Below are 24,782 nucleotides of genomic sequence, written 5' to 3' on the forward strand. Positions count from 1 at the left end.
CCCCTCCCCCCACCCACCAAGTTGTAACAACCAAAAATGTCTCCACTGGTTGCCAAATACTGCCTGAGGGGCAAATTGCACCTGATTGAGAATCACTAGATTAGATCTTCAAATGACTTTGAATAAACAGGGTCCAAAAGATTTGTCAGCCTTTTTTATAGGCTGGAAGCCCTTAGGGAGTGTTTCTGATAACCTTTGCCCCATCAATGTCCTCTCTGAAATTGTTCCCAACGTGCTCCACCTCTTGTGGGGCTGACAGTGGACAGGGTGGACCCAGGGAACCCTGTTTGGCTGAGGTGTGGAATTTAAAAATTTGAGATATAATTCACATACCATAAAATTCACTCTTTTAAAGTGTTCAAGTCCCTGGCTCTTAGTATATTAACAGAGTTGTGCATCTATCACTACTATCTAATCGCAGAACATTCATCACCCCAAAAAGAAACCATGTACCCATCAGCAATCACTAACGAACTTTCATAATGTATGGATTTGCATATTCTGGACGTTTCATATAAATGGAATCATACAATATGTGACTTTGTGACTGGCTTCTTTCACTTAGCATAGTGTTCTCAAGGTCCATTCATATTGTAGCATAAATCAGTACATCAGTCCTTTTATGGCTGAGTAATATTCTATTGCTTGGAGACACCACAGTTTGTCCATTTATCAGTTAATGGACATTTAGCTTGTTTCCACTTTTTAGCTTTTGTGAATAAGGCTGCTATGAGCATTCATATATGCTTTTGTATAGACCTATATTTTTATTTTTCTCAGGTATATACTAGGAGTAGAATTGTTGGATTATATGGTAACTGTTTGAGGAACTGCCAAATTTTCTTCCATAGTGGCCGCACCATTTTACATTTCCACCAGTAATGTGTAGGTTCTTATGTCCCCACACCCCTGCCAACACTTGTTATTGTCCACTTTTTTGGTAGCCATCCTCATGGGTTTAAAGTGGTATCTCATGGTGGTTTTGATTTGCATTTGGCTAATAACTAATAATATTGAGCTTCTTTTCATATGCTTATTGGTTATTTGCATATCTCCTTTGGAGAAATGTATTTAAATTCTTTGCACTTCAAAAAATTAGGTTATTTTTGTTGTTGAGTTGTAGGAGTTCTGTACATATTCTGGATGGATATTAGACCCTTATCAGAAATATGATATGCAAATATTTCCTCTCATTGTGTGGTTTGTCTTCATTTTCCTGATAGTATTCTTTGAAACACAAAAGTTTTAAATTTTGATGAAGTTTATCCATTTTTCTCCTCTGGTCACTTGTGGTTTTGGTATCATATCTAAGAAACCATTGCCTAATCCAAGATCACAAAGAGTTACAACTGTGTTTTTCTTCTAAGAGTTTTATAGTTTTAGCTCTTGTATTTAGGTCTTTTAACCATTTTGAGTGAATTTTTGTACATACTGTGAGGTTGGGGTGTGGTGTGAGGTTGGTAGTGTGAATTTTAATGTCAAGGAAGGAAAGCACCGCTTCTCTCCCCAGCCAACTGAGATGGGGTGTCCAGAGGCCAGTGCAGCCCTGTGTTGCAGTGAAAGGGCACACCTCATCCCTGGCCTACTGTTGGGCTCTCTCCCTCCATATAACTCTGCCCTAGTGTTCCTGCACCCTCAGGGACAGACCTCATCCCAGAGCCCCTAGAGCAGAGGGCTTCAAATTCAGTAAAGTGGAATCCCATGGAGAATTTCAGCACACACCTCTTTGGGGCAGGATGTCTGACAGGCAGGCAGAGTTGAGTTTGTCTCCCAGCCCTGCTGCTTCCTGACGGTTTATTCCAAGGCAGTCATTTTAACCCCTGTGTCCCAGTTGCTCTTGTGAGCTGGAGAGTGATGATCCCGGGCTCTTGAGGATTGCAGGAGAACATGAGGTGAAGGTGAATGACCGAGAAGAGCGATGGGCCCGTGGCAGGGGCTCACCGGGTCCCAGCCAGTGCAAGTTCTCCTAGTTAGGAAAGGCACTCACTTCTTGTCAACGGTGGTATTTATATCATTTTCTTACTTTAAAACCCGTTGGCTAGGGCTTCCCTGGTGGCGCGGTGGTTGAGAATCTGCCTGCCGATGCAGGGGACACGGGTTCGTGCCCGGGTCCGGGAAGATCCCACATGCCGCGGAACGGCTGCACCCGTGGGCCATGGCCGCTGAGCCTGCGCGTCCGGAGCCTGCGCTCCGCAATGGGAGAGGCCACAACAGTGAGAGGCCTGCGTACTGCAAAAAAATAAATACATAAAACTAAAACCAGTTGGCTAGAACAAAGCCACTTTTTGAAATTTGAAATCAGGAGATAGGATAAAACTGTTACCAACCTAAAGGCAGCCTTTGGTGATTTGTTTTACTTGCAAAATACAGAGGCTGTAAGTGATAACACATCTTTGCAACTTAGTTACAGTCTTGGAACTCTCCTCAGCCAAAGCTTAGGCTTGAATCTATCCATCAGGAATTTTTACGCACCTAATATACCTGACTTTTGCTAGCGTGCCTCACAGGCGTGAAATAAATTATAAAAGGACTCCCAGCCCTTAGTGTGTGTGTGTAAACCACACAGTGATGTGTAATTGAGTCCCCTGTTAATGTCCCACTGACACACACTCTGTGCTTCAGTCTGTGTCAGGTAGGAGTGTCAGGCTGGACTGGGGTTATTCATTGAGTAGGGTCTGCGCTTCGGTGGGCAGTGTCGTGGGGTTCTGCATGCACAGACATGCTCAGTCAGAGCGGTAGTCGCCGAGCAGCAGCCTAATAGTCCATGGTGCGTTTGTGTGCAGCTCACACTGTTGCCCAATGTTGCAAACCAGCATGTGACCTGGCAGGTGGCTGATTGATTGGTCTGTAACACGTTTGGAGGTGGTTATTATAGTTTTTAAACATAGCTAATTTTTTTTAATTGAAAAAAAATTGAAGTATAAAGAATGTCCTTTTTTTTTTTTTTAAATGCATTTCAGTTCAGACATTTGTGGGACACTGAAGCACTTCAAGTCCCTTCAGCAGGATGGGTGGGGTTACCTGTTCCCACAGGTGACCTCTGAGCAGAATCTACAGGAGCTTAGACTGGGGCCCACTGTCCCCCCCCACCCCATTTCCTCCTGGCAAGGGGCTGCTCACCTTTGCACACAAGGCCACAGTTCAGCCAGAGCACCCTGAGGAGGCAGAGAACATGCTTCTCTGAAGAGACCTGTGCTCTAGATTTGTGGGCTGAGGCATTTCTTTGTTCCTTTTTGATTAAGGGTCTCCCAAGGTGAAGAAGATCAGCCTGGGAAACTAAGTAGATAGCGTTGCCACAGGGCACAGTTCCTCTGGCCCAAGAGCAGGGAAAGAAATTGTTACATAGTCTGCTTTTTAGATTGTTCAGAAGTGGAAACATGCTCTTTGCTTAGCATGAGCCCTTGGCTCTCACTGTCTCTGGGCTTTCTGTGTCTTCTGGAAATCCCAGCAGGGCTGGTGTTGACGGCAGCTGCCTGGAGAAGTGTAACTTTGAGGGTGAGGGTTGTTGGGCACTAAGGGTGGACAGGGAACCCTTTTCCCCACGAGAGACCTTCTAGGAGCCCAGTGTCAGTAAGGGGCTGGAGAGGCTGGGCAGCTGCTCTTGGGAATTGGAGGTGGGTGCGGATCAGGCCTCTGGGAGCCGCTCAGGAATCTGTATCTTTTTTATTTTTGCGATACGTGGGCCTCTCACTGTTGTGGCCTCTCCCGTTGCAGAGCACAGGCTCCGGACGCGCAGGCTCAGCGGCCATGGCTCATGGGCCTAGCCGCTCCGCGGCATGTGGGATCTTCCGGGGCCAGGGCACGAACCCATGTCCCCTGCATTGGCAGGCCGACTCTCAACCACTGCGCCACCAGGGAAGCCCAGGAATCTGTATCTTTTAAGGCTGTCCAGGCGTTCTGACTACAGGCAGGATGGGGAGGTGCTGATCTGAAGACAGGGCTTGGTTCTCAAAGGTGGAGGTAGAGAAATGAGCCTTTAGGTCGTTCCTAGGTCTTACTGATCTTCGGTTCTTCACAGCAGCCAAGGAAAAGGTAACTGAGTTGTTGCGAGAGAGTGAAGTTGAACTTCGGAGTGAACTGATGCCTTCTCCTCTCACTGGCTGGAGCCTCTCCTGCTCAGAGCCTGCTCTGCCCCTCTGGTGGCCATTTTACATTTGATCCTGTGGCTTGCCAGACTCTGAGCTCCTTAACGCTGGAGCTGTGTTTGCTCATTTTTCTCCCTTTTGCTTTTTGTTCATGTGTGGGAATAAGGGGAAGTTATTCTTATATTATATATAAATTGAATTTCAAGCAGATGAAATAAACACGTTTTATTTTTAACAAATACCTTAAAATACTAAAAGGAGAAATTAGGGGAATATTTTATAATCTTGAGGTGGGGGAAGAGGTTCCAGAAATGACAAAGGAAAAGAATCACAGGTTTAAAAACATGAGCTTGACAAACCTCTCTCTGTCAGGAGAAACAGGGTGAGTGTAGGTAAAAGGCATACACAGACAGGAAGAAGATATTTGTAGCACGTAAACAACATGTAAAGTATCCTCTATGTATAAAAGGTGAGAAAGAGACGAGCAACCAAGAGAAAAACAGGAAAAGGACATCGTGTCTCCTGCAACCTGGTACCTTTTGAGTCCGGTAAACATGTGAATTGCTTGTCCTGGTGGCAGAGGTGTTCCTGTGAGTTACAAAGGCGATTGTGCAGCCTCCATCTGGACCTGTTTATGAAAGTCCGTTTTGCTGCCATCTGTCAATTAGTTACAGTTCTTACCTGCAGGATGTGGGGCTGCGGGCCCCACGGCTACACCACTGAAATGCTGAGGCAATTGGTTGTGAACAGAGAGGATTCAAGACCAAGTGCTTGGGAGTGGAGCTTTGCTAGTTTCTAGCCATGTAAAATGGAGAACTACAGCACCTGTCCATCTCATTTTGCTTACCTGTGAAACAGGATTCAAAATAAGGGCCTCCTGGCCTAGGGCATTGGGAGGACTGAGCAAACCTCTGGGTGGGGAGTGCTCAGGCCATCGCCTGGTGTGAATTAGGACCCCAGCATGTTAGCTGTTTACTATGACTGAAGGCTTGTCCTTGTCGTGCCTCCTTTATCCCATCACTCTAAAAGGAAATCCTTTCATGCCTCTTTCTCATGACCCTGGGCTGAGTGGTGCTGTTGCAGGGCTTGAAGGGATGGGCATAGGAAGAGAGCGGGCGCTTGCTCTTTCCTAAGATACGTGTGGGACATGAATGTCAGTAGAAATGGTCCCTCTCAGGCAGGGTTAGCTCTGGGAGGCCCTTTTTCCCAGCAGGGTGATGGGAGCCTCTTTTCGAGAAGAAACAGGACTGTCTCTCTACCATGCGTCTCCTAGGAATCCCCCAGGGCCAGTCTGGGGAGCTGCTGGCTTCCCAGCCAGCTCTTGACATGGCCAAGCTTTGCAGCCTCCCGGGCCTGGTGTTCTCAGCCAGTGCCTGAGTGGCCTTGGAGTTGCAGTGTTAGTCTATTCGGTTCTCCTTTGGAGGAGACATTTCAAATGTCCCTTTAGCTGGAAATATTGTTTACCTTTCTGAGCTCTTTGATTCATTTTAGTTTATTCTCTCCATTTTGTTTTACTTTCTGGAAAGCTGGCATTGCAACAGCAGAGGGGTTCGATAGCAGGGAATGTGCAAGTCCCAGTGACTGGGAGCAGGTGGATTTCCTGACTGTGGGTTTTGTTTTCTCTGCAGGAGATTAATGGCATCACTGCAGCACTGGCTGAGGAGCTCTTTGAAAAAGGTATATGGCCAGGGGTCCTTGAAATACTGGGTGCAACTTGCCCAGCCCTGTTAGGCAGCCAGGGGCCCTGGGTGGCACAGAACTCCATCATTTGCTCTGTGCCAAGTGAGTCCTAACCAGGGCCCACCTCCCTGGGGTTGCCCAAATCCCTGGACCTCGTCCACAGCCAGGCCTGCCCACCTACCTGTTCTGCAGGTCTGAGGAGCTGTATTCTTCACCTTAGGACCCCCGGGTCCCTGTGTCGGGGGCCAATCCCAGGCTCAGGATCTATTCCAGGGCCTTATGGTGGAGTTCTGGAAGGTGGGTGGCATGCTGCCCTTTGCACCGGGTCTGTCCTTACCTAAAAAGATTCCGATGGCAAACAGAAGCTGACTTAGGGTCGCGGCCCTGCCAGAGAGCACAGTAACGGTAGCTAAGATGTAAAGAGTGCTTGTGGTCTAGCCTTGTGTTTGTATCTTACTGCCTCCCTCCAGGAGGGCCAGAGAAGGACATTGAGGATAAGAGGCCCAGTTACCTGCCTGAAGGCAGGTAACATGGTTGGAAGGTACATGGTTGGAAGAAGCAAAACGAGGACCAAATGCCAGTCTGTCTGGCTTGGCTCAGAACCCCCTCCTGCTCTCAGGCCCTGTACTGTGCTGGTACCTTAGGCCTCACCTAACCTTAAGACGTCTGCATCTTGGAGGTTGCAGCGTGGGCCCGATGCCCACAATGCTGCCTGCATCAGCTTTCTCCTGGCCCAGTGCCTCAGATTTTTAACTCAGGGAGGTTCCCCAGCTGCAAATTCCTGTGGCTCTTCCCTCCTTTGTAATCACGGGTCCTGGGTCTCCCCTGCATGCAGTCAGCTCAGGAGGGGGGCCGCTCCTGCATTCTCAGGACCATGGCTTCCTCCTGACTCGGTGCATCTAATGGGTGCTGGCCAAGTGCTTGTCCACTGTTGGCCAGGTGTACCGGTGCCCTGGCCACACAGTGGGGATGGGGCTGGGGCTCAGTGCTCACCCCTCGGGCTATGGCTGTTGCAGGAGAACAGCTCCTGGGGGCCGGTGAGGTCTTTGCCATCAGGCCCCTGCAGCTGTACGCGGTCACCGAGCAGCTGCAGCAGGGAAAGCCCACGTGCGCCAGCGGGGATGCCAAGACTGACCTGGGGCACATCCTGGACTTCACCTGTCGCCTTAAGTACCTTAAGGTAAAGATGGGGCAGCTTGGTCGGGGAGAGCTACTCAGTCGTGGGCATGCATCTCCTAGCCTGGCAGTACGTGTGTGTGGAGACTCCGTGGGCCCTGAGGGAAGGAAGGCTGCATTTGGTGATCTTGGCACTGTGCTTTCAGCTGTGAGCACCAGGGGGCAGTTGTGAACCAATGGCCCCTCGCTTTAAACGTCCGCTTTAGCCTGCTTTGTTGACCGTGGAAGTGGTGAGTGGGAGTACATGCCCAGCCTGCCTCTCACAGCCAGGCGAAGCTTCGAGTGCGGTTTGGTAGTTGCTGTAGCACCGCCCTGTGAACATGGATGGGAAGTGGTTGTTACAGCAGCATCTCTAATTCAAGCCATTTATTTGGCTGTAGGTTTCTGGCACGGAAGGACCTTTTGGGACCAGCAACATTCAGGAGCAGCTTCTGCCTTTTGATCTGTCAATATTCAAGTCTCTTCATCAGGTGGAGGTAAGTAAGGCCCAGGGCCCCTGGAATGCAGGCGGGGCTGAGGCCTGTGCAGGATGGTCTTGCATTCTGACCATCCTATCTTTGGCTATGGAGTGTTCCCAATGTTGGGTGTCTGGATTTAATTGTCAGGCACTGTTGCTTTTGTGTTTGTCAGTATGTGGCAGATTCCATTTAGGTAAGTTAGGCCCATCTGAAGGCGGAGAAAGAGGGGCTTCTGCTATTCTTGGCTGGTCTGCATGTTCCCCCCACCCTGCAGCATTTGGACAGGATGGAGCACTAGTGTCCAGCTCCTTCTGGGCTTCCTCATTGTGCGAGTTGAGGTGCTGGGAAGCCATCCTGAGGGTCAGGCAGAGCCAATTCCAAGTCTTTGTCTCCCAAGGCAGATCAGCAGAGGGTTTGGAGGGTCCTCTGCTCTCTGGCATGCCTACACCTAACAAGAAATACTTTGCATTACTCACTGCTAAACTCCTGGGTTCACAATGCCAATTTTGTTACCACTTTTTAAATAAATGAGAGGGGACTCAGTAATGGATAATAAAAAATTTCTCATCTCAGCAATGAGAAATCAATGCTTTTGTGTTCAGCCCTGTGCCCCATGTCTGATGTTCACTCCTTGACGGAACCTTCTCAACCATGTGAAGTGGGCACTTGTATTCCCATTTTACAGTTGAGGAAACTGAGGCTTAGGGAGGTAAGGAAGTTTGGCCAGGATCACACAGTTAACGAGGGGGAAGCTGGGATCTGAGTTCAGCTGAGTCTGACTCTGCAATGTGCTGCAATTGTCTCAGAGACCTTGAGGGCCATTCCCTTGATGGGCATTTGTGCCTCGATCAGCACAGGTGAGTGGGGCTGGGAAGTGAGAGGAGTGCCTGGCTGGGCAGGCTGAGGCTCCGCCGGGGGGTGTGTGTAGCACTTGGGCAGGTGGCTTGAGGGAGGGTGCTTTGGCCTGTACCCCTCCCTCCTCCTGCAGGGCCGCTGAGGCCAGTGAAGTGAGGCTGGTGAAGTCATCGGCTCTCCAGCTCTGGTGTCCCTGGCCCTCACTTTGTGTCCAGCTGCCAAGCCCCAAGCAGCCCTTCAGAGAAAATGGAGTTCATGGTTCATTATCTCATAAGCTACTTCAGAGAATGTTTAGTTAACACTAAAAATTGAGGAAAGGAGAGACTTAAGGTTTAAGTCACCGCCTGTCTCGAAGGATTCGGGGTCACCGATGGTTGTGCTCCTTTTGTGTGTGGGTGAACACCCACTTCCCGGGACTTCTGGTGGAGCAGTGATGCCGTTTCTGAGACGTAGCTGTTCTTGTTCCAGATAAGTCACTGTGATGCCAAGCGCATCCGGGGGCTGGTCGCGTCCAAGCCCACCTTGGCCACGATGAGTGTCCGCTTCTCAGCAACTTCCATGAAGGTAAGTGCAACCTGTTACCGCCCAGGGTGCTGTCTGAGGGGCAGGGTCCTGCACTGTGGTCTTCCCATGGAGGATCATGCGAACTCTGCTGCCATCTGTCAGGAGCCAGAAGCCAGACTTTCTCTGGTCAGCCGCACACTCATGTGGGACCTCCCAGTGCTCGACGGTCCCCGGGACACTTCAGTCCAAAATCAACACTGTTTAACGAGAGATTTTAAGGAACTGGGTAACCCCTCCCCATGGAAAAAGCCACTGTTTTTTTAATAACCAAATTGTTTAGCAGCGGCAAGTGTCAGAACAATTATTACGTGGACTGATAGAAATGTTTCTCTAAACATAAAAAGCCTTGGTGTGGCACTCGTTCGTATCTTGTTCTCAGTGGACTTGAGTAGACAGGCCAAGTTGTGTATGCTGGGCCCTGTTGTTTGTATGTGAGTGACACAAATATGCAAACTGAGAGTGTAAGAGATCTCTCTCTTTATGGGTTGCATCTTAGTAATGTTAAAATTCTTCTAGAAAGAAACATTGTGGCACTTTTAGAACTTAGAGTGTCTGATCAAGATTTGGGTTTGGTGAAAAGTCTTTGTCTTGAGGCTACTGGCTGAAAGGAGGAGGCTTGTGTCAGGCAGCCTTGCCCCTCTGGGAGGCACTCCCTGCTGCCTGGCTCAAGGAGCCCAAGATGATCCATTGAAAGAGGAGAGGTCTTATCAAAGGGCACCAGAAATCGAAACGAGGAGGCCTGCCTGCCTCCCTCCCCTTGGATGGTGCCCCTGTGCTCTGTGCTGCTCCCCTGTCTCAGGTCTGCTGGATTTTACCTTGTAAAGTAATGGTTAAAGGGCCTACTGTCCACCACGGGGACCACAGTGCCAGCTTATAAAGCACAGTTGCCTAGGAACACTGCAAATTCTGACCTTCAGTCTCTGAGATTTAAGCCAGAAAAGGCATCACCGTATAACGAGGCTCTTGCGAGCTGGAAAAGCATTTGCTCAAGTAGGGCCAGAACATATTCCAAGTGGCTGTTATGTTTCTGAACTCTTCAGTTATTTCACAATCATTTCAAGGCATATGAACCAAAAGCCCCATTTTAATGCAAGTTCACTTCCACATACTAAATATGCTCCAGCCCTTCCTGAAATTATGCAACGATTGTGTTCCCAGTCAGTGTTGCATGAGGGCCCACGTGTGGTGCTCACCAGATGTTCTTACACAGGAAGTCCTCGTTCCTGAAGCCTCAGAATTTGATGAGTGGGAACCAGCAGGCGCAGCCCTGGAGGACACTGTGACTGCCATCATCCCCATGTGGCAGGCGCTGACCGCTCTGGACTTGAGTCACAACAGCATCTCTGAGATCGATGAGTCTGTGGTACGCTCCCCACGGCCTGACCAGACCCTGGGGTTGGATATTTAACCTGGCTTTTTCTAGAAGGACCACCGAAAACCTGTACCCAGCACTCTGTACATTGCCTGTAATTTTTAAGTTAATTTCAAAATTGGGTTATTTAAATGAGGTGAGGAGTGCTTAGAACCAAATGAAGTGTATTAATTGCATGTACATTTGATAGAACAGAAACACAGTCAGTGGTGAAATTTATTCCCAAGGAGTGTAGCAGAAAAATCAGTCTATAGGTTCCAGGGACTTCCTTGGTGGTCCAGTGGTTAAGAATCTGCACTTCCACTGCAGGGAGCACGGGTTTGATCCCTGGTCAGGGAACTAAGATCCCGCATGCCGCGTGGCACAGCCAAAAAAAAGAAAGGTTCCAGATGTGCCCATGTAAGAGTGACATCCAGATGGTACTTGGGCAGTAGGACTGTGATTCCTGTACTTGTGCCTCTCAGTGGGTGTGGGTAGAGTTGAAGGATGCACCTCCTTCTGTCTGCAACCTTGCCATTTGTCTTTTTTTTTTTTTTTCTGCGGTACGCGGGCCTCTCACTGCTGTGGCCTCTCCCATTGCGGAGCACAGGCTCCGGACGCGCAGGCTTAGCGGCCATGGCTCACAGGCCCACCCGCTCCGCGGCATGTGGGATCTTCCCGGACTGGGGCACGAACCCGTGTCCCCTGCATCAGCAGGCGGACTCTCAACCACTGCGCCACCAGGGAAGCCCTATTTGTCATTTTTACAAGCCAAGTGTTCCGTAAAAACAGTGGGTCGTGCTCAGCACTGGAGTCCCTGTGTTCTGTGTTCCTGAGGACGTGTTTCTGGGTGGGCACTGGGAGGTGTCACGTCAGGGGCCCCGCACAGATGGCCAGCCCAGGAGTCTGTGGTCAGGAGGAAGCCTCCCAGGTTGTCTGTCCACCATGTCCAGGGGCCATGTGGGGTCCAGCTTCCTAGGATAACGTCATGTGTTATCTTTTCTTTCACAAGAAACTGATTCCAAAGATTGAGTTCCTGGACCTGAGTCACAATGGCGTGCTGGTCGTGGACAATCTGCAGGTAATTTGTGTCTTTGGAGACCATTATTGCCTGCAGGCTTCTCACAAGGTCCCATTCTCCTGAGATGCAGCCTTGGGAGTTTGGCCGTACTCTGGGGTTTCTTTCATGGGTCCTCGAAAGGTGTCTGCGTGCACCAGAGGTTTGTAAAGGCAGGGGCTGCTGCCCTTCCCTTTGGGTCCCAATGATGCACACTGAGCGTTTGTTGCTCTAGTTCCCCCAAATTAGAAAAGATGTGTAAATACAAATCGAGCGTGATGAAGATGATGTGCCTCCATTGTGAAGACGGACAGTCTCATTTTCAAAGCCTGTGCCTACCCTGTGGGCCATGCTGCCCGTGCAGGGGATGCAGCTAGGCTGTAACCTGTGCAGGGAAGAGGGATTTCCCTTCGGAATAACTGTCAGAGGAACTGGTCATTTTAGGTTGGAAGGCCCATCACACCCTTAATGTCAGTCCCCTTTCTTTGGAGCCTTGACCTTAACCACTTTACTCTGTTCTCAATGCTGCCGTAGCACCTGTACAACCTCGTGCACCTGGACCTGTCCTACAACAAGCTCTCCTTCTTGGAAGGAGTTCACACCAAATTGGGGAACATCAAGACCCTGAACCTGGCAGGCAACCTCCTGGGGAGTCTGAGTGGCCTGCACAAGCTCTACTCCCTGGTCAACCTGGATCTCAGCGACAACAGAATCGAACAGGTGAGCTGTGCCCCAGAAGGGTCTTGGGGTCCTGGAGTGGCTGTGCCTTGGCGTTGATCACTTTAGCGAGAATGGTGGGCTTCCTTTCTTTGACTGTTAAGTGTGTGGTCACCTTGCTGAAGTGTTAAAGAAGGGACACGGGAATGCCTTGCAGATGGAGGAGGTCAGGAGCATCGGCAGCCTCCCGTGTCTGGAGCATGTGGCTCTGCTGAACAACCCTCTGAGCATCATCCCTGACTACCGGACCAAGGTGCTGGCTCAGTTTGGAGAGCGGGCCTCGGAGGTAAGCTGCTTGGGGAGGGGTCAGCTGGAGGTGACATCCGCTTACGTATACTTGCCTGATTCAGAAGGACGTCCTGACCCTGAGGGGCCTTTCAGATCTGGGCAGTCCGCTGCCTCCCCAGGAAAAGGTTCCCTCATGCATCTCCTCTTGGGGGCCACTGGCTGCCATGCTTCCTCAGTGGGCTTCCCCTCACCCCTGTCAGAGCTTCAGGTTGGGGTGCTCCCCAGGAACCAACAGGCACAGCCTGAATGTGGAGGGACTGTCTTCAATTTGTTAAAAAGTAATGTTTATTGTAGACAAGGGTCAGGAATAAGATATCTGAAATAATTATATTTCCTGGACAACCTCTGGCCATAAAGTCTGACCATAAACCTGAAGGGATTGCCCACCTTGGCCAGTGTCACCCAGCCCATCTGCTGTCTGCCAAGTGGCCGCCTGCTGCCTTGCCAGCCCAACAGGTCCGCCTCCAGGTTCACCTGTCTCCTCAGCCTCAAGCAGGCTCCCTCCACTCTCCCCAAATCCCAGGCTGGAAGATACCTGGGAGTCTATTTGCATCCTCCCCCCAACCCCTCCCATCTCTTTTCAGCCCCAAGTGCACCTTTCTCCACACTGTCACCAAGACAACATTCACAAGATGTCACCTCCTCCCCTCCCTGGCTCCCAGGCCCTTGGGACTTTCCCTCATTTGACCACACTGCTGCTCCCCACTGCCTGCCTGCCGGGCCACAGCTCCCTCCTGCACTTGCAGGTGGCGTCCCTGCCCTTCTGCCTGCTTCCCATGCCTTTGCCCTCCCAGTTCCCCAGCCCAGAGGCCCTCCCCTTGCTCTTTGCAGATCTGAGTTCCGCCATAATTGGAGGCTTAGTTCAAGGCACCAGCTTCCCCCCTCTCCCAGCCACCTCAGAGGCCTTCACAGTGGCCCCTGCAGCCCGCCCTTCCTTTCCTGGAGAGGGACTCCCAGAACTGGGCTAGGCAGTGTGGGACCTCCCTGGGCCACTCCAAGGAGCTCCCAGGTCGCTTCCATGGGTGGCGAGGAGCTCACCTCCCAACAGGCTGAGCCTCTGCAGCCTCCTGTGTCCTCATGGGGCCTGGCCCACCCCTCGGTGGGACCCTGCCATTCTGCTCCCTCCATGCTTGCCAGCACCTATGCTGATAGCCATTTTCTGGACACTGTAGGTCTGTCTGGACAACACAGTGACCACAGAGAAGGAGTTGGACACGGTGGAAGTGCTAAAAGCAATTCAGAAAGCCAAGGAGGTCAAGTCCAAATTAAGCAACCCCGAGAAGAAGGTGAGTCTTTGTGTGGGAGGTGGGAGGAGGGGTGGTGAGGAGCCAGCTGGGGAAGGAGCTGGCTTGCAGTGGAACTGGGCCAGGGAGCACTCCGGGCCATGGAGTCCTGGCTGCACCCCCCGCACCCCAGGCTGCATGACCCTGGGCTTTCACACCCCCTCTGTTCTCGTCTGTGAGATGGGGGTCACGATAGGATTTGGTGCATGGGGTTGCTGAGGGTTGGTTAAGATCTCTTTCCCTGTCACTGATGTTTGTGAGAGCCATGAGCTTCTCACATCTCAGGCTCTGCCAGGCTCTGTTCTCTTCTTCTGGATCTGTCTCCTCTCCCCGACTGACTCAGCACTTCTCCTCAGGTCAGTGAGGATTCTAGGCTGTCTGCTGCCCCGTGCGTCAGGCCCAGCAGCTCCCCTCCTACCGTGGCTCCCACCTCTGCCTCCCTGCCCCAGCCCATCCTCTCCAACCAAGGTAATCGCCTGTGTATCTTTCTCCCTGGTAGAGCTGCACGTGCCCTGCCTGGGCCCTGCCTGGGCCCCGAGCTGGGCTGGCGTTGGGGGAGAGATGCCGGCACCTGTTCCCTACATGGTTCAGATGCAGGGAGGGCGTGGTGCTGTCTCCACACCAGCCCCTCTCGGGGTGGCGCATGGCTGGGGGGGTGCCTGGCTGAGGTTTGCTAAGTGAGGACTCCCGATTGCTCTGACACACACATCCAGATCCTCTAGGGTACCACGGGGATGTGCTCTTTGAACTGGCTGCTGGCCCATAAGGACCCCACTGGCCCACAGGCAGTGGGGGCAGACTGGCTCCTTGTTCATGGGAACCCAGGCCTGGTTACTTCCCTAAGTCGGGCACCCCGATACCTGCGTGGGGAGCGTGCCTCATTGCCATGGCCCTGGTGGTATGACCCAGCCCCAAACGCTGTGTTGGTGGGGCCCAGATGGGCTGTCTGTGAACCCATGGAAGACCAATCCCTTTCATCCACCCACTGTCTTAGCGTTTTCAAAGGGCTTTCACCTCTGAACCCAGGCATCCTCGGAGATGAGTGAGTGAAGCAGGTCCCATGAGTGTCTGCTGGCCCGGCCCCCACGGAAGAGGGGAGGGTGTGCCGTCCCGAGTGGAGCCGAGGCTCGGGGCACACAGGAAAGAACGCCGCCCACCCGGGCTCCTGGAGACGGAGAACTTGGTGTGAGGTCTTGGGAAAACAGTTTGACCCTATGTTTCAAGAGCCAGAAAAACGTTTCCACCCCTTGACCTGGTAACCCCGTTGGTGGGGATTTTATCTTAGCGGGATAAGATAACAGGGAAGTGGGAGGTGAGATGCTCACTGCAGCACTGTTTATGCTAGCTAAACATGGGCCGTGATGGACGTCAGAGTGAGAGGGAGATTAAGCTGTGGTCCTCCAGAATACCCTGCAGCCATCACAGCCGAGGGGAAGGCTGGATAAGAAAGGAGAAGTGCTGGGTTGAGTCAGAGAGCCTGCGCAGGGCAGCGCACCGAGGTCACAGCCGTGGACGTGAGCCAGAGTGGATGGGGACGTTGGTGCTGGAGCAGTCGTCCGTTTGCTTTTGTAACACTCTTGACTGAGAAATTTCGGTTTTATTTTTTTACGTAAAAGGGGAGGGGGTTTGTATCACTGTGAAGATGCTTTCCTGACCGTGTCTCCTGCCAAGGGGTCAGAGCCCTCCTCAGGCCCCCCGCCCCGAGCTGCCTGTCACAGCCCTGGGTGCCTGTGGGGGGACCACATGGCTAGGCTCTGGGGCCAGGGCCCATCCTGTTCTCAGTCAGCATTTGTTGAGTCGGGGAATGAGTGAGCCGCAGGCGGCGAGGGAGGCGTCTGCCCCTACAGCCGTAGCTGCGGGCAGTGCCCCCTTTGGTGGCAAAGCCTCTGCACCAGCCAGGCCCAGGCCTCAGCCCCTTTCCTCGCTGCCCCCGCTCCTGGGGACACGCCACACAGTGGCTCAGTGTAGCCTTCCCTCTTCCCGCTACTGGACCTTTAGACGTTGTCTCCAGATCTGCACCTCTTATAAATAAAACTGCAGTGGATGTCTCTGTGTGCACATCTCTTTCCTTTTGGTGAGAAACAACAAAGGTTGGGCCCCGTCTAAGCATTCTAATGTCCCCTGTCCCATTCTCTGAGTGGCCCTTTCTGACCACTTGTTTGTACAGACCACAGTCCAGGAAGGAAGCAGAAAGACTGTCCCTATCCACATTTCCTCAGTTGCAAACAGGGCTTGGGTGGGTAGTGACAGGAAAATGTTCTTTTTCTTGCTAACGTGGAGGAATCCGCAGAAGTTTGTGTTCAGCCACGTGCTATTGGACTTTGCCTGCATGGGCGAGGATTTCTCCCTAGGTGGGGGAGCAGCTTTGTTCCCAGCCCAGTTCTGTAGAAGTGAACATACTTGTGAATAAACTGGGCCCCCGGGGGCCTGCCTGGAGGGGCGCTGTCCAGTAAACACCAGGCCTCTGGTCATCTCAGGAGCTGTTAGCCAGCTTGTTGGAGCCATGGAGGGTTGTGGCCACAGGGACTGATGTGCAAAATGACCGAGTTGATTCTCCATCCAGGTCCAGGGGCTGAGAGGAGGCCGTAGAGAAGGGGTTAGGAGCAGGCACCTGGGCTGGGTCACCTGAGTTTGCATCCCAGCTTTCTGGATGTGGTCCCTCAAGCAACTTGTTGCCTCCCGAAGCTCTGTTTTCTCTACCCTACTTCATCGATTCTAAGATGCACACATTTCCACCTTGTGACTTCTCTGAAATTGAGATGCATCTTTCAGTCAGTGGCGTCTCATAGTTGCTGTCAGCCAGCTGGTATTCGTGATGGAGTTGTGTGAAAACCTTCCGTGGACACCTGCTGAGACCAAGATGGCGCCACATCTACGCATCTTAGATTTGATGAGCTGTGGTAAATAACGGGAGGCGTGCGTGAGCTAATGCTGGGGAAACACTTAGCACTGCTTCTGGTCCATCAGAAGGGGTCAGTAGGGTCTTCCTACCTACGTCCTTTTTGGAGGGTTTCAAGATGACCAGGACAGTGCCCCTGAGGAACTTGGAGCCTCTTGGGAAGATGAGCTGTACCCCCAAGGGAGAACAGGGCAGAATGATTTGGGTCATTTGTGGAAGACAGAAGTCTGTCTAGAGCAGAGAGGACTTTGCAGTGGAGTTGTATGTGAGGTGAATGTCAAAGGATGGTAGGATCTGAGCATGTGAGGGAGGAGGGGGTGGATTCCAGGAGAGAGCAGCACGCTTCATGCCTGGCAGTGTGCCTGCTGCCCTTCCTGCCTGTGCACAGCCCCTGCTGCTTTGCCCTGGGGGGTGTCTGGGCTTGGGCCATCTGCCTGCCTAGCCCATGGGCAGAGGACCTGGGCCATTGTGAGTTGTCCTGACCCCAGCTAGCAGCAGAGCTGGACGAGGGCCTGTGACCTCTGGGGCTCTGAGTTCTCTGAGGCATTTTGTTGGGCCGTGGTGACTGGTGGTAAAGCCAGGCTATGGAGGCAAGCCCTGGGCTCCTCCAGGTTTCTGCAGAACTTGGAGTTGATGCTCAGCATTCATCCAATCAGCTGCATTTAGGAGAAAGTTAAAAAAGATTTTATCTTCAACCAGTGTGGAAAATGTCTGGAGTGAAGTAATGGGCCCAGACAAGCTGTAATAATAATACAACAGCGTCAGCAGGCTTCAAAAGCAGCCCAAGGGAGTCAGAGCGTGCTGTCCACGGGCGGTGGCCCAGGGGAGGGTCAGTGGGATGTGTCCTGTGGGAAGGTGGGCATCGGTTGTCCTCGCCAGCCCTGGAGGAAACCCGAGCCTGCAAGAACGCCTGGCCTTCCGATGAGGGGTCTTGTGCCCCTGTGTCTGCAAAACTCCGCAGGGATGCTGGAGTGGCGGGTAGGGGGACTTGAACCATTTCCCCATGAAGACGCTCTAGGAGCAAACACGTTTAAGGCTCTTGGTGGACATACTGCCAAACTGCTCTCCAAATGGGTGGGGCAGCTTGCACCCCAGCGCCTGCCTCTGCCAGTTAGGCCAAACAGCCTGACCTTTGCCAAAGTGAGAGGCCAAACTTGCCCTTTGATGGCTCGCGAGGGTGAGCTTTTATCTTGTGTTAAGCCTGTTGGCTGATCTTTTGTGGAATGTCTGTTCATTCTTTGCAGTCTCCTAATGGGATTTCTAATTTTCTCCCCCCATTTTTTGTTATCTGTAAGAGCGTTTTATAGATTAAAGATACAAGCCTTTGACAAATGTTGTGAGCACTTTTCTCTCGTTTCGTTTAGGTTTCTTTTTTTACTTACAGAAGTTTAGCTTTTATGCAGTCACACCTCAACTTCTTCCTTTGGATTTAGGCTCAGAAAATCTCTCCCTACCGTGAGATTAGATAAGCAGACATTTGTTCTTCTAGTTATCTTAAGATTTCAGTTTCAACATTTTCTTCTGTAATCCACGTGGCTAGGTTTGGGGTCTGATTAGCCCCCAGCCATGCCAGTAGCCCGAGGGCCCAGCCCCATTTGTTGAATGGCTGCTCTCCCTGCCCCGCCTGCCCCACCCGCCTGCCCCTGGTCTCTCCAGGAATCATGTTTGTGCAAGAAGAGGCCCTGGCCAGCAGCCTGTCATCCACCGACAGTCTGACTCCTGAGGACCGGCCCATTGCGCGGGGATGCTCTGATTCCTTGGAGTCCATCCCTGCGGGACAGGTAACATCCTTCTCCTGCTTCTGGGGGTTGGTTTCCTCTGCGGCCAGCTCTTCTGCCTGAAGCTGTCTGGAAGTATGAGGTGGCCTGGCTGGAGCTGTAGCAGACGCTGCCAGTGCTTGGTGTGCTCTGCTTTGTGGTTAAGGGTCTGTTCAGTTAGCGTCTGTCGTCTGTCTCTTTCTTTGGACTGATGGGAATAGGCAGTTTTCTCTTACTGGACCCTGGGGGGCAAAGCCACATAACCCTTAGTGCATGTGAGCAGACTCCCTGGGGAAAGTTCAGAAGGCCCTGGTCAGGGGTGGCTTGTTTGGGCTCCACACCCATCAGGAAGTTTCTCCCCCTGCTGTCTGGCACCCCTGCACCATTTTGCCTGTTTCTGCACGTCACCCACCCTGGTAATCTGGGACACGCTGTGACTCTGTTACTTCTTCCGTGGCTGCTCCTGAGGGTCCCTGAGCTGCTTCCTGTGTCTTGGAAAGAAAGAGGACGGCAGGTGTGGTGCGAGGGGCTCATTTGCTGTGTGCGTGGGGAGTGTGCTTGGTAGCTGGGCCTGCCCAGCCCTGTCTCTTTTCACCAACACAGTGTCACGGCCGTGTGGCACTGGGGCAGTGGGCAGAGTCCTTGCTCTGTCCCAGCACTCCACTGCACTCTCCCTTCACCCTCCCCAGGGTCACAGCAGGAGGCTCCTGAGCCCTAGGTCTTCCCCGCTGCCCAGAGACCATTGGGAGGGCCTTGCCAGGCACTGCACAGCCTCCGCTCACCATGTCCTCTGCTGGCCCGGTACCAAGTTGGTAGATGGTCCACATGGACCCTGTGGGATGGCACAGGGAACATTCAGATGCCAGACCTGGAGGCACAAGCTGAGCTTGCGGAGGGCGAGAGGCTTTGGCCCAGGGGTTGGGAGTGTGGGCTGGGGTCAGACCGACACGGTTGGGAATCTTAGCTCTGCTGTGCACTGGCAGGATGACTGAGTGAGTCCCTCTGCCTCTCTGGGCCCCAAGATCCACCCTAGGGTGGAGTGTGGCGATAGCAAGGAGCCTCCTGCTGGGCCAGGAAGGAGTGCTCAGGGCCTGCCGCCCCGCTGAATGCCAGGGCATGGCTGCGGCAGGTGGGGACTGACCGCGTTTCCTTTCCTGGCAGGCACCTTCTGATGATTTAAGAGATGTGCCGGGAGCTGTTGGCGGTGCAAGGTAAGGAAGAGGCTATCGTGGAAGGCATTCTGGGCCTTCTGCACACACTCTGGGCCAGTAGTAACCAAGATTTTCTTAAAAGTCTGTTTGCAGAAGTCCTATAGAACTATTTCTTCCTTTAAATAAATAAACACAGCTGAAATGGGCTCTGGTCTGTTTCCAAGTTCTAATCCCTAAACTTTGCATTGACACGTTATCCTACACTAGGGGTCAGCAGGTCAAAGCCAATTTAGCCCACTGCCTGTTTTGTACAGTCTGTGAGCTAAAAATGATTGTTGCATTCTTAAGGAGCTGTTTTTTTAAAAAAAAATGATGTGGGTGGGGTAGCCCCCAAAGCCTCAAGTGTTTACTGTCTTTACAGAAGAGGTTCCCCAACCCATTCTACGTACCCTTTTTCACCAGGGCCAGTAGAGGCCAAGAGGCGCTTGAATTTTTTTTAATTTTTATTGGAGTATAGTTGATTTACAATGTTGTGTTAGTTTCAGGTGTACAGCAAAGTGAATCAGTTATGCATGTGTCCACTCTTTTTAAGGTCTTTTCCCATATAGATCATTACAGAGTGTTGAGTAGAGTTCCCTGTGCTATACAGTAGGTCCTTATTATCTATTTTATATATAGTAGTGTATACATACAAATCACAATCTCCCATTTTATTCCTCCTCCAATTCCCCCCGGTAATCATAAGCTTGTTTTCTACATCTGTGACTCTATTTCTGTTTTGTAAATAAGTTTATTTGTACCACTTTTTTTAGATTCCACATATAAGCGATATCATATGATATTTGTTTTTGTCTAACTTCACTTAGTATGACAATTCCTAGGTCCATCCATGTTGCTGCAAATGACATTATTTCATTCTTTTTTATGGTTGAGTAGTATTCCATTGTATATATGTACCAGATCTTCTTTTTCCATTCACCTGTTGATGGACATTTAGGTTGCTTCCATGTCTTGGCTATTGTAAACAGTGCTGCAGTGAACATTGGGGTGCATGTAGCTTTTCGAATTACGGTTTTCTCCGGATATATGGCCAGGAGTGAGATTGCTGGATCATATGGTAGTTCTATATTTAGTTTTTTAAGGAACCTCTATACCGTTCTCCATAATGGTTGTACCGATTTACATTCCCACCAACAGTGCAAGAGGGTTTTCTCCACACCGTCTCCAGCGTTTACTGTTTGTAGATTTTTTGATGTTGGCCATTTTGACTGGTGTGAGGTGAAACCTCACTGTAGTTTTGATTGGCATTTCTCTAATAATTAATGATGTTAAGCATCTTTTCGTGTGCTTTTTGGCCATCTACATGTCTTCTTTGGAGAAATGTCTATTTAGATCTTCCACTCATTTTCTGACTGGGATGTTTGTTTTTTTGATATTGAGCTGCATGAACTGTTTGTATATTTTGGAGATTAATCCCTTGTTGGTCGCTAAGTTTGCAAATGCTTTCTTCCATTCTGTGGGTTTTTTCTTTCTTTTTTTTTTTTTCTTAACATCTTTATTGGAGTATAATTGCTTTACACTGGTGTGTTAGTTTCTGTAGGTTCTTATTAGTTATCTGTTTTATACATATTAGCGTATATACGTCAGTCCCAATCTCGCAGTTCATCCCACCACCACCACCACCCCCCGTTGCTTTCCCCCCTTGGTGTCCATACGTTTGTTCTCTACATCTGTGTCTCTATTTCTGCCCTGCAGACCGGTTCATCTGTACCATCTTTCTAGGTCCCACATATATGTATTAATATATGATATTTGTTTTTCTCTTTCTGACTTCACCCTGTAGGACAGTCTCTAGGTCCATCTACGTCTCTACAAATGACCCAATTTCGTCCTTTTTTTTGTGGCTGAGTAATTCTCCATTTTATATATGTGCCACATCTTCTTTATCCATTTGTCTATCGATGGGCATTTAGGTTGCTTCCATGACCTGGCTATTGTAAATAGTGCTGCAGTGAACATTGGGGTGCATGTGTCTTTTTGAATTATGGTTTTCTCTGGGTATATGCCCAATAGTGGGATTGCTGGGTTATACGGTAATTCTATTTTTAGTTTTTTAAGGAACCTCCATACTGTTCTGCATAGTGGCTGTATCAATTTACATTCCCACCAACAGTGCAAGAGGGTTCCCTTTTCTCCACATGTGGGTTGTCTTTTCATTTTGTTTATGGTTTCCTTTGCTGTGCAAAACCTTTTAAGTTAAATTAGGTCCCATGTGTTTATTTTTGTTTTTATTTTCATTACTCTAGGAGGTGGATCAAAAAAGATATTGCTGTGGTTTATGTCAGCTATATATGTATATACATATACATTATATTTATATACATATGCAATGTATATGTATACAGTGTATACATGTGTATATTTATATACATATATATACACATATACAATATATATATATACATATATTTTAGTTTGCTTGTTTTTTTAATTGAAGTATAGTTGATGTACAATATTATATGTTACAGGTGTACAATATAGTGATTCAATTTTTAAAGGTTATAATCCAGTTATAGTTATTATACAATATTGACTGTATTCCCTGTGTTGTACAATATATCCTTGTACCGTTTTTTATACATAATAGTTCATACTTCTTAATCCTGTACCCCTATCTGGCCCATCCTTCCTTCCCTCTCCCCATTGATAAACACTAGTTCTCTATATCTGTTTTGTTATAGTCACCAGTTTGTTTTATTTTTTAGATTCCACATAAAAGTGATATCATACAATATTTGTCTGTTTGACTTATTTCGCTTATCATAATACCCTCTAAGTCCATCCATGTTGTTTCAAATGGCAAAATTTCATTATTTTTATGGCTGAGTGGTATTCCATTGTACGTATGTACCACATCTTCTTTATCCAGTCATCTGTTGATGGACACTTAGGTTGCTTCCATATCTTGGCAATTGTAAATAATGCTGCTGTGAACATTGGGGGACATCTATCTTTTTGAATTAGTGTTTTGGTTTTTTGGGGGTATATACCCAGGAATGGAATTGCTGGGTCATATGGTAGTTCTATTTTTTTTTTTTTTTGGCGGTACGCGGGCCTCTCACTGTTGTGGCGTCTCCCGTTGCGGAGCACAGGCTCTGGACGCGCAGGCTCAGCGGCCATGGCTCACGGGCCCAGCTGCTCCGCAGCATATGGGATCTTCCCAGACCGGGGCATGAACCCATGTCCCCTGCATCGGCAGGCGGACTCTCAACCACTGTGCCACCGGGGAAGCCCTATTTTTAGTTTTTTGAGAAACCTCCATACTCTTTTCCACAGTGGCTGCACCAAGTTATATTTCCACCAACAGTATATAAGAATTCCCTTTTCCCCACATCCTTGCCAACATTATTTGCATTCTTTTTGATGATAGCCATTCTGACACGTGTGAGGTGATAGCTCATTGTGGTTTTGGTTTGCATTTCCCTGATGATTAGTGATGTTCAGCATCTTTTCATGTGCCTGTTGAGTGCTGCCTATATTTTCCTCTAAGAGTTGTATAGTATCCGGCCTTACATTTAGGTCTTTAATCCATTTTGAGTTTATTTTTGTGTATGGTGTTAGGGAGGGTTCTAATTTCACTCTTTTACATGTAGCTGTCCAGTTTTCCCAGCACCACTTATTGAAGAGACTGTCTTCTCTCCATTGTATATTCTTGCCTCCTTTGTCATAGATTAGTTGACCATAGATGTGTGGGTTTATCTCTGGGCTTTCTCTCCTGTTCCATTGATCTATATTTCTGTTTTTAATGCCAGTACCAAACTGTTTTGATTACTGTAGCTTTGTAGTATAGTCTGAAGTCAGGGAGGCTGATGCCTCCAGCTCCGTTTTTCTTTCTCAAAATTGCTTTGGCTATTCAAAGCAATTTGTCTTTTGTGTTTCCATACAAATTGTAAAATTTTTTGTTGTAATTCTGTGAAAAATGCCATTAGTAATTTGATAGGGATTGCATTGAATCTGTAGATTGCTTTGGGTAGTATAGTCATTTTGACAATATTGATTCTTCCAGTCCAAGAACATAGTACATGTCTCCATCTGTTTGTGTCATCTTTGATTTCTTTCATCAGCATCTTATAGTTTTCTGAGTACAGGTCTTTTGCCTCCTTAGGTAGGTTTATTCCTAGGTATTTTATTCTTTTTGTTGCAATGGTAAATGAGAGTGTTTCCTTAATTTCTCTTTCTGATCTTTTGTTGTTAGTGTATAGGAATGCAAGAGATTTCTGTGTATTAATTTTGTATCCTGCAAATTCACTGATGAGCTCTAGTAATTTTTTGGTAGTGTCTTTAGGATTCTCTGTGTATAGTATCATGTCATCTGCAAACAGTGACAGTTTTACTTCTTCTTTTCCAATTCGGATTCCTTTTATTTCTTCTCTGATTGCCGTGGCTAGAAATTCCAAAACTGTGTTGAATAAAAGTGGCAAGAGTGGACATCCTTGTCTTGTTCCTGATCTTAGAGGAAATGCTTTCAGTTTTTCACCATTGAGAACGATACTGGCTGTGGGTTTGTCTTATATGGCCTTTGTTATGTTGAGGTAGGTTCCCTCTGTGCCCGCTCTCTAGAGAGTTTTTATCATAAATGGGTGTTGGATTTTGTCAAAAGCTTTTTCTGCATCTATTGAGATGATCATATAGTTTTTATTCTTCAGTTTGTTAATGTGGTGTATCACATCGACTGATTTGCATATATTGAAGAATCCTTGCATCCTGGGATAAATCCCACTTGATCATGGTGTATGATCCTTTTAAGGTGTTGTTGGATTCTGTTTGCTAGTATATATTTTTTAACATCTTTATTAGCGTATAATTGCTTTACAGTTGTGTGGTAGTTTCTGCTTTATAACAAAGTGAATCTGCTATACATATATCCCTATATCTCCTCCCTCTTGTGTCTCCCTCCCACTCTCCCTATCCCACCCCCTAGGTGGTCACAAAGCACTGAGCTAATCTCCCTGCACTATGCAGCTGCTTCCCACTAGCTATCTGTTTTACATTTGGTAGTGTATATATGTCCATGCCACCCTCTCACTTTGTCCCAGCTTACCCTTCCTCCTCCCTGTGTCCTCAAGTCCATTCTCTACATCTGCATCTTTATTCCTGTCCTGCCCCTAGGTTCTTCAGAACCTTTTTCTTCAGAACCTTTTTTTTTGTTTCTAGATTCCATATATATGTGTTAGCGTATGGTATTTGTTTTTCTCTTTCTGACTTATTTCACTCTGTATGACAGACTCTAGTTCCATCCACCTCACTGCAGATAACTCAATTTCGTTTCTTTTTATGGCCAAGTAATATTCCATTGTATATATTTGCCACATTTTCTTTATCATATTCCATTGTATATATGTGCCACGTCTTCTTTATCCATTCATCTGTCGATGGATACTTAGGTTGCTTCCATGTCCTG

The 24,782-nt window shown here is 49.1% G+C and overlaps 1 protein-coding gene across 5 annotated transcripts in view; it reads left to right on the forward strand.

Annotated features, from left to right (window-relative positions):
• NISCH (nischarin) overlaps positions 1–24,782 on the forward strand; it is a 44,257-nt gene that overhangs the window by 5,266 nt on the left and 14,209 nt on the right. For 4 of the 5 annotated variants that reach the window (XM_029244118.1, XM_029244119.1, XM_029244116.1 and 1 more), the window contains exons 4-15: positions 5,714–5,762; positions 6,782–6,945; positions 7,322–7,417; positions 8,723–8,818; positions 10,029–10,181; positions 11,182–11,250; positions 11,761–11,946; positions 12,101–12,229; positions 13,404–13,517; positions 13,871–13,982; positions 18,070–18,194; positions 19,332–19,381. In XM_029244118.1, coding sequence (XP_029099951.1) covers positions 5,714–5,762; positions 6,782–6,945; positions 7,322–7,417; positions 8,723–8,818; positions 10,029–10,181; positions 11,182–11,250; positions 11,761–11,946; positions 12,101–12,229; positions 13,404–13,517; positions 13,871–13,982; positions 18,070–18,194; positions 19,332–19,381 — 1,343 coding nt within the window. Of the gene's footprint in view, positions 1–5,713; positions 5,763–6,781; positions 6,946–7,321; positions 7,418–8,722; positions 8,819–10,028; positions 10,182–11,181; positions 11,251–11,760; positions 11,947–12,100; positions 12,230–13,403; positions 13,518–13,870; positions 13,983–14,540; positions 18,195–19,331; positions 19,382–24,782 lie in introns of those variants that run through there. The other variant, XM_029244120.1, reaches the window with a different exon arrangement.

This window comes from Monodon monoceros, unplaced genomic scaffold, assembly GCF_005190385.1.
Source record: "Monodon monoceros isolate NGI ecotype Baffin Bay Population unplaced genomic scaffold, NGI_Narwhal_1 Super_Scaffold_3, whole genome shotgun sequence".
Lineage (NCBI taxonomy): Eukaryota > Metazoa > Chordata > Mammalia > Artiodactyla > Monodontidae > Monodon > Monodon monoceros.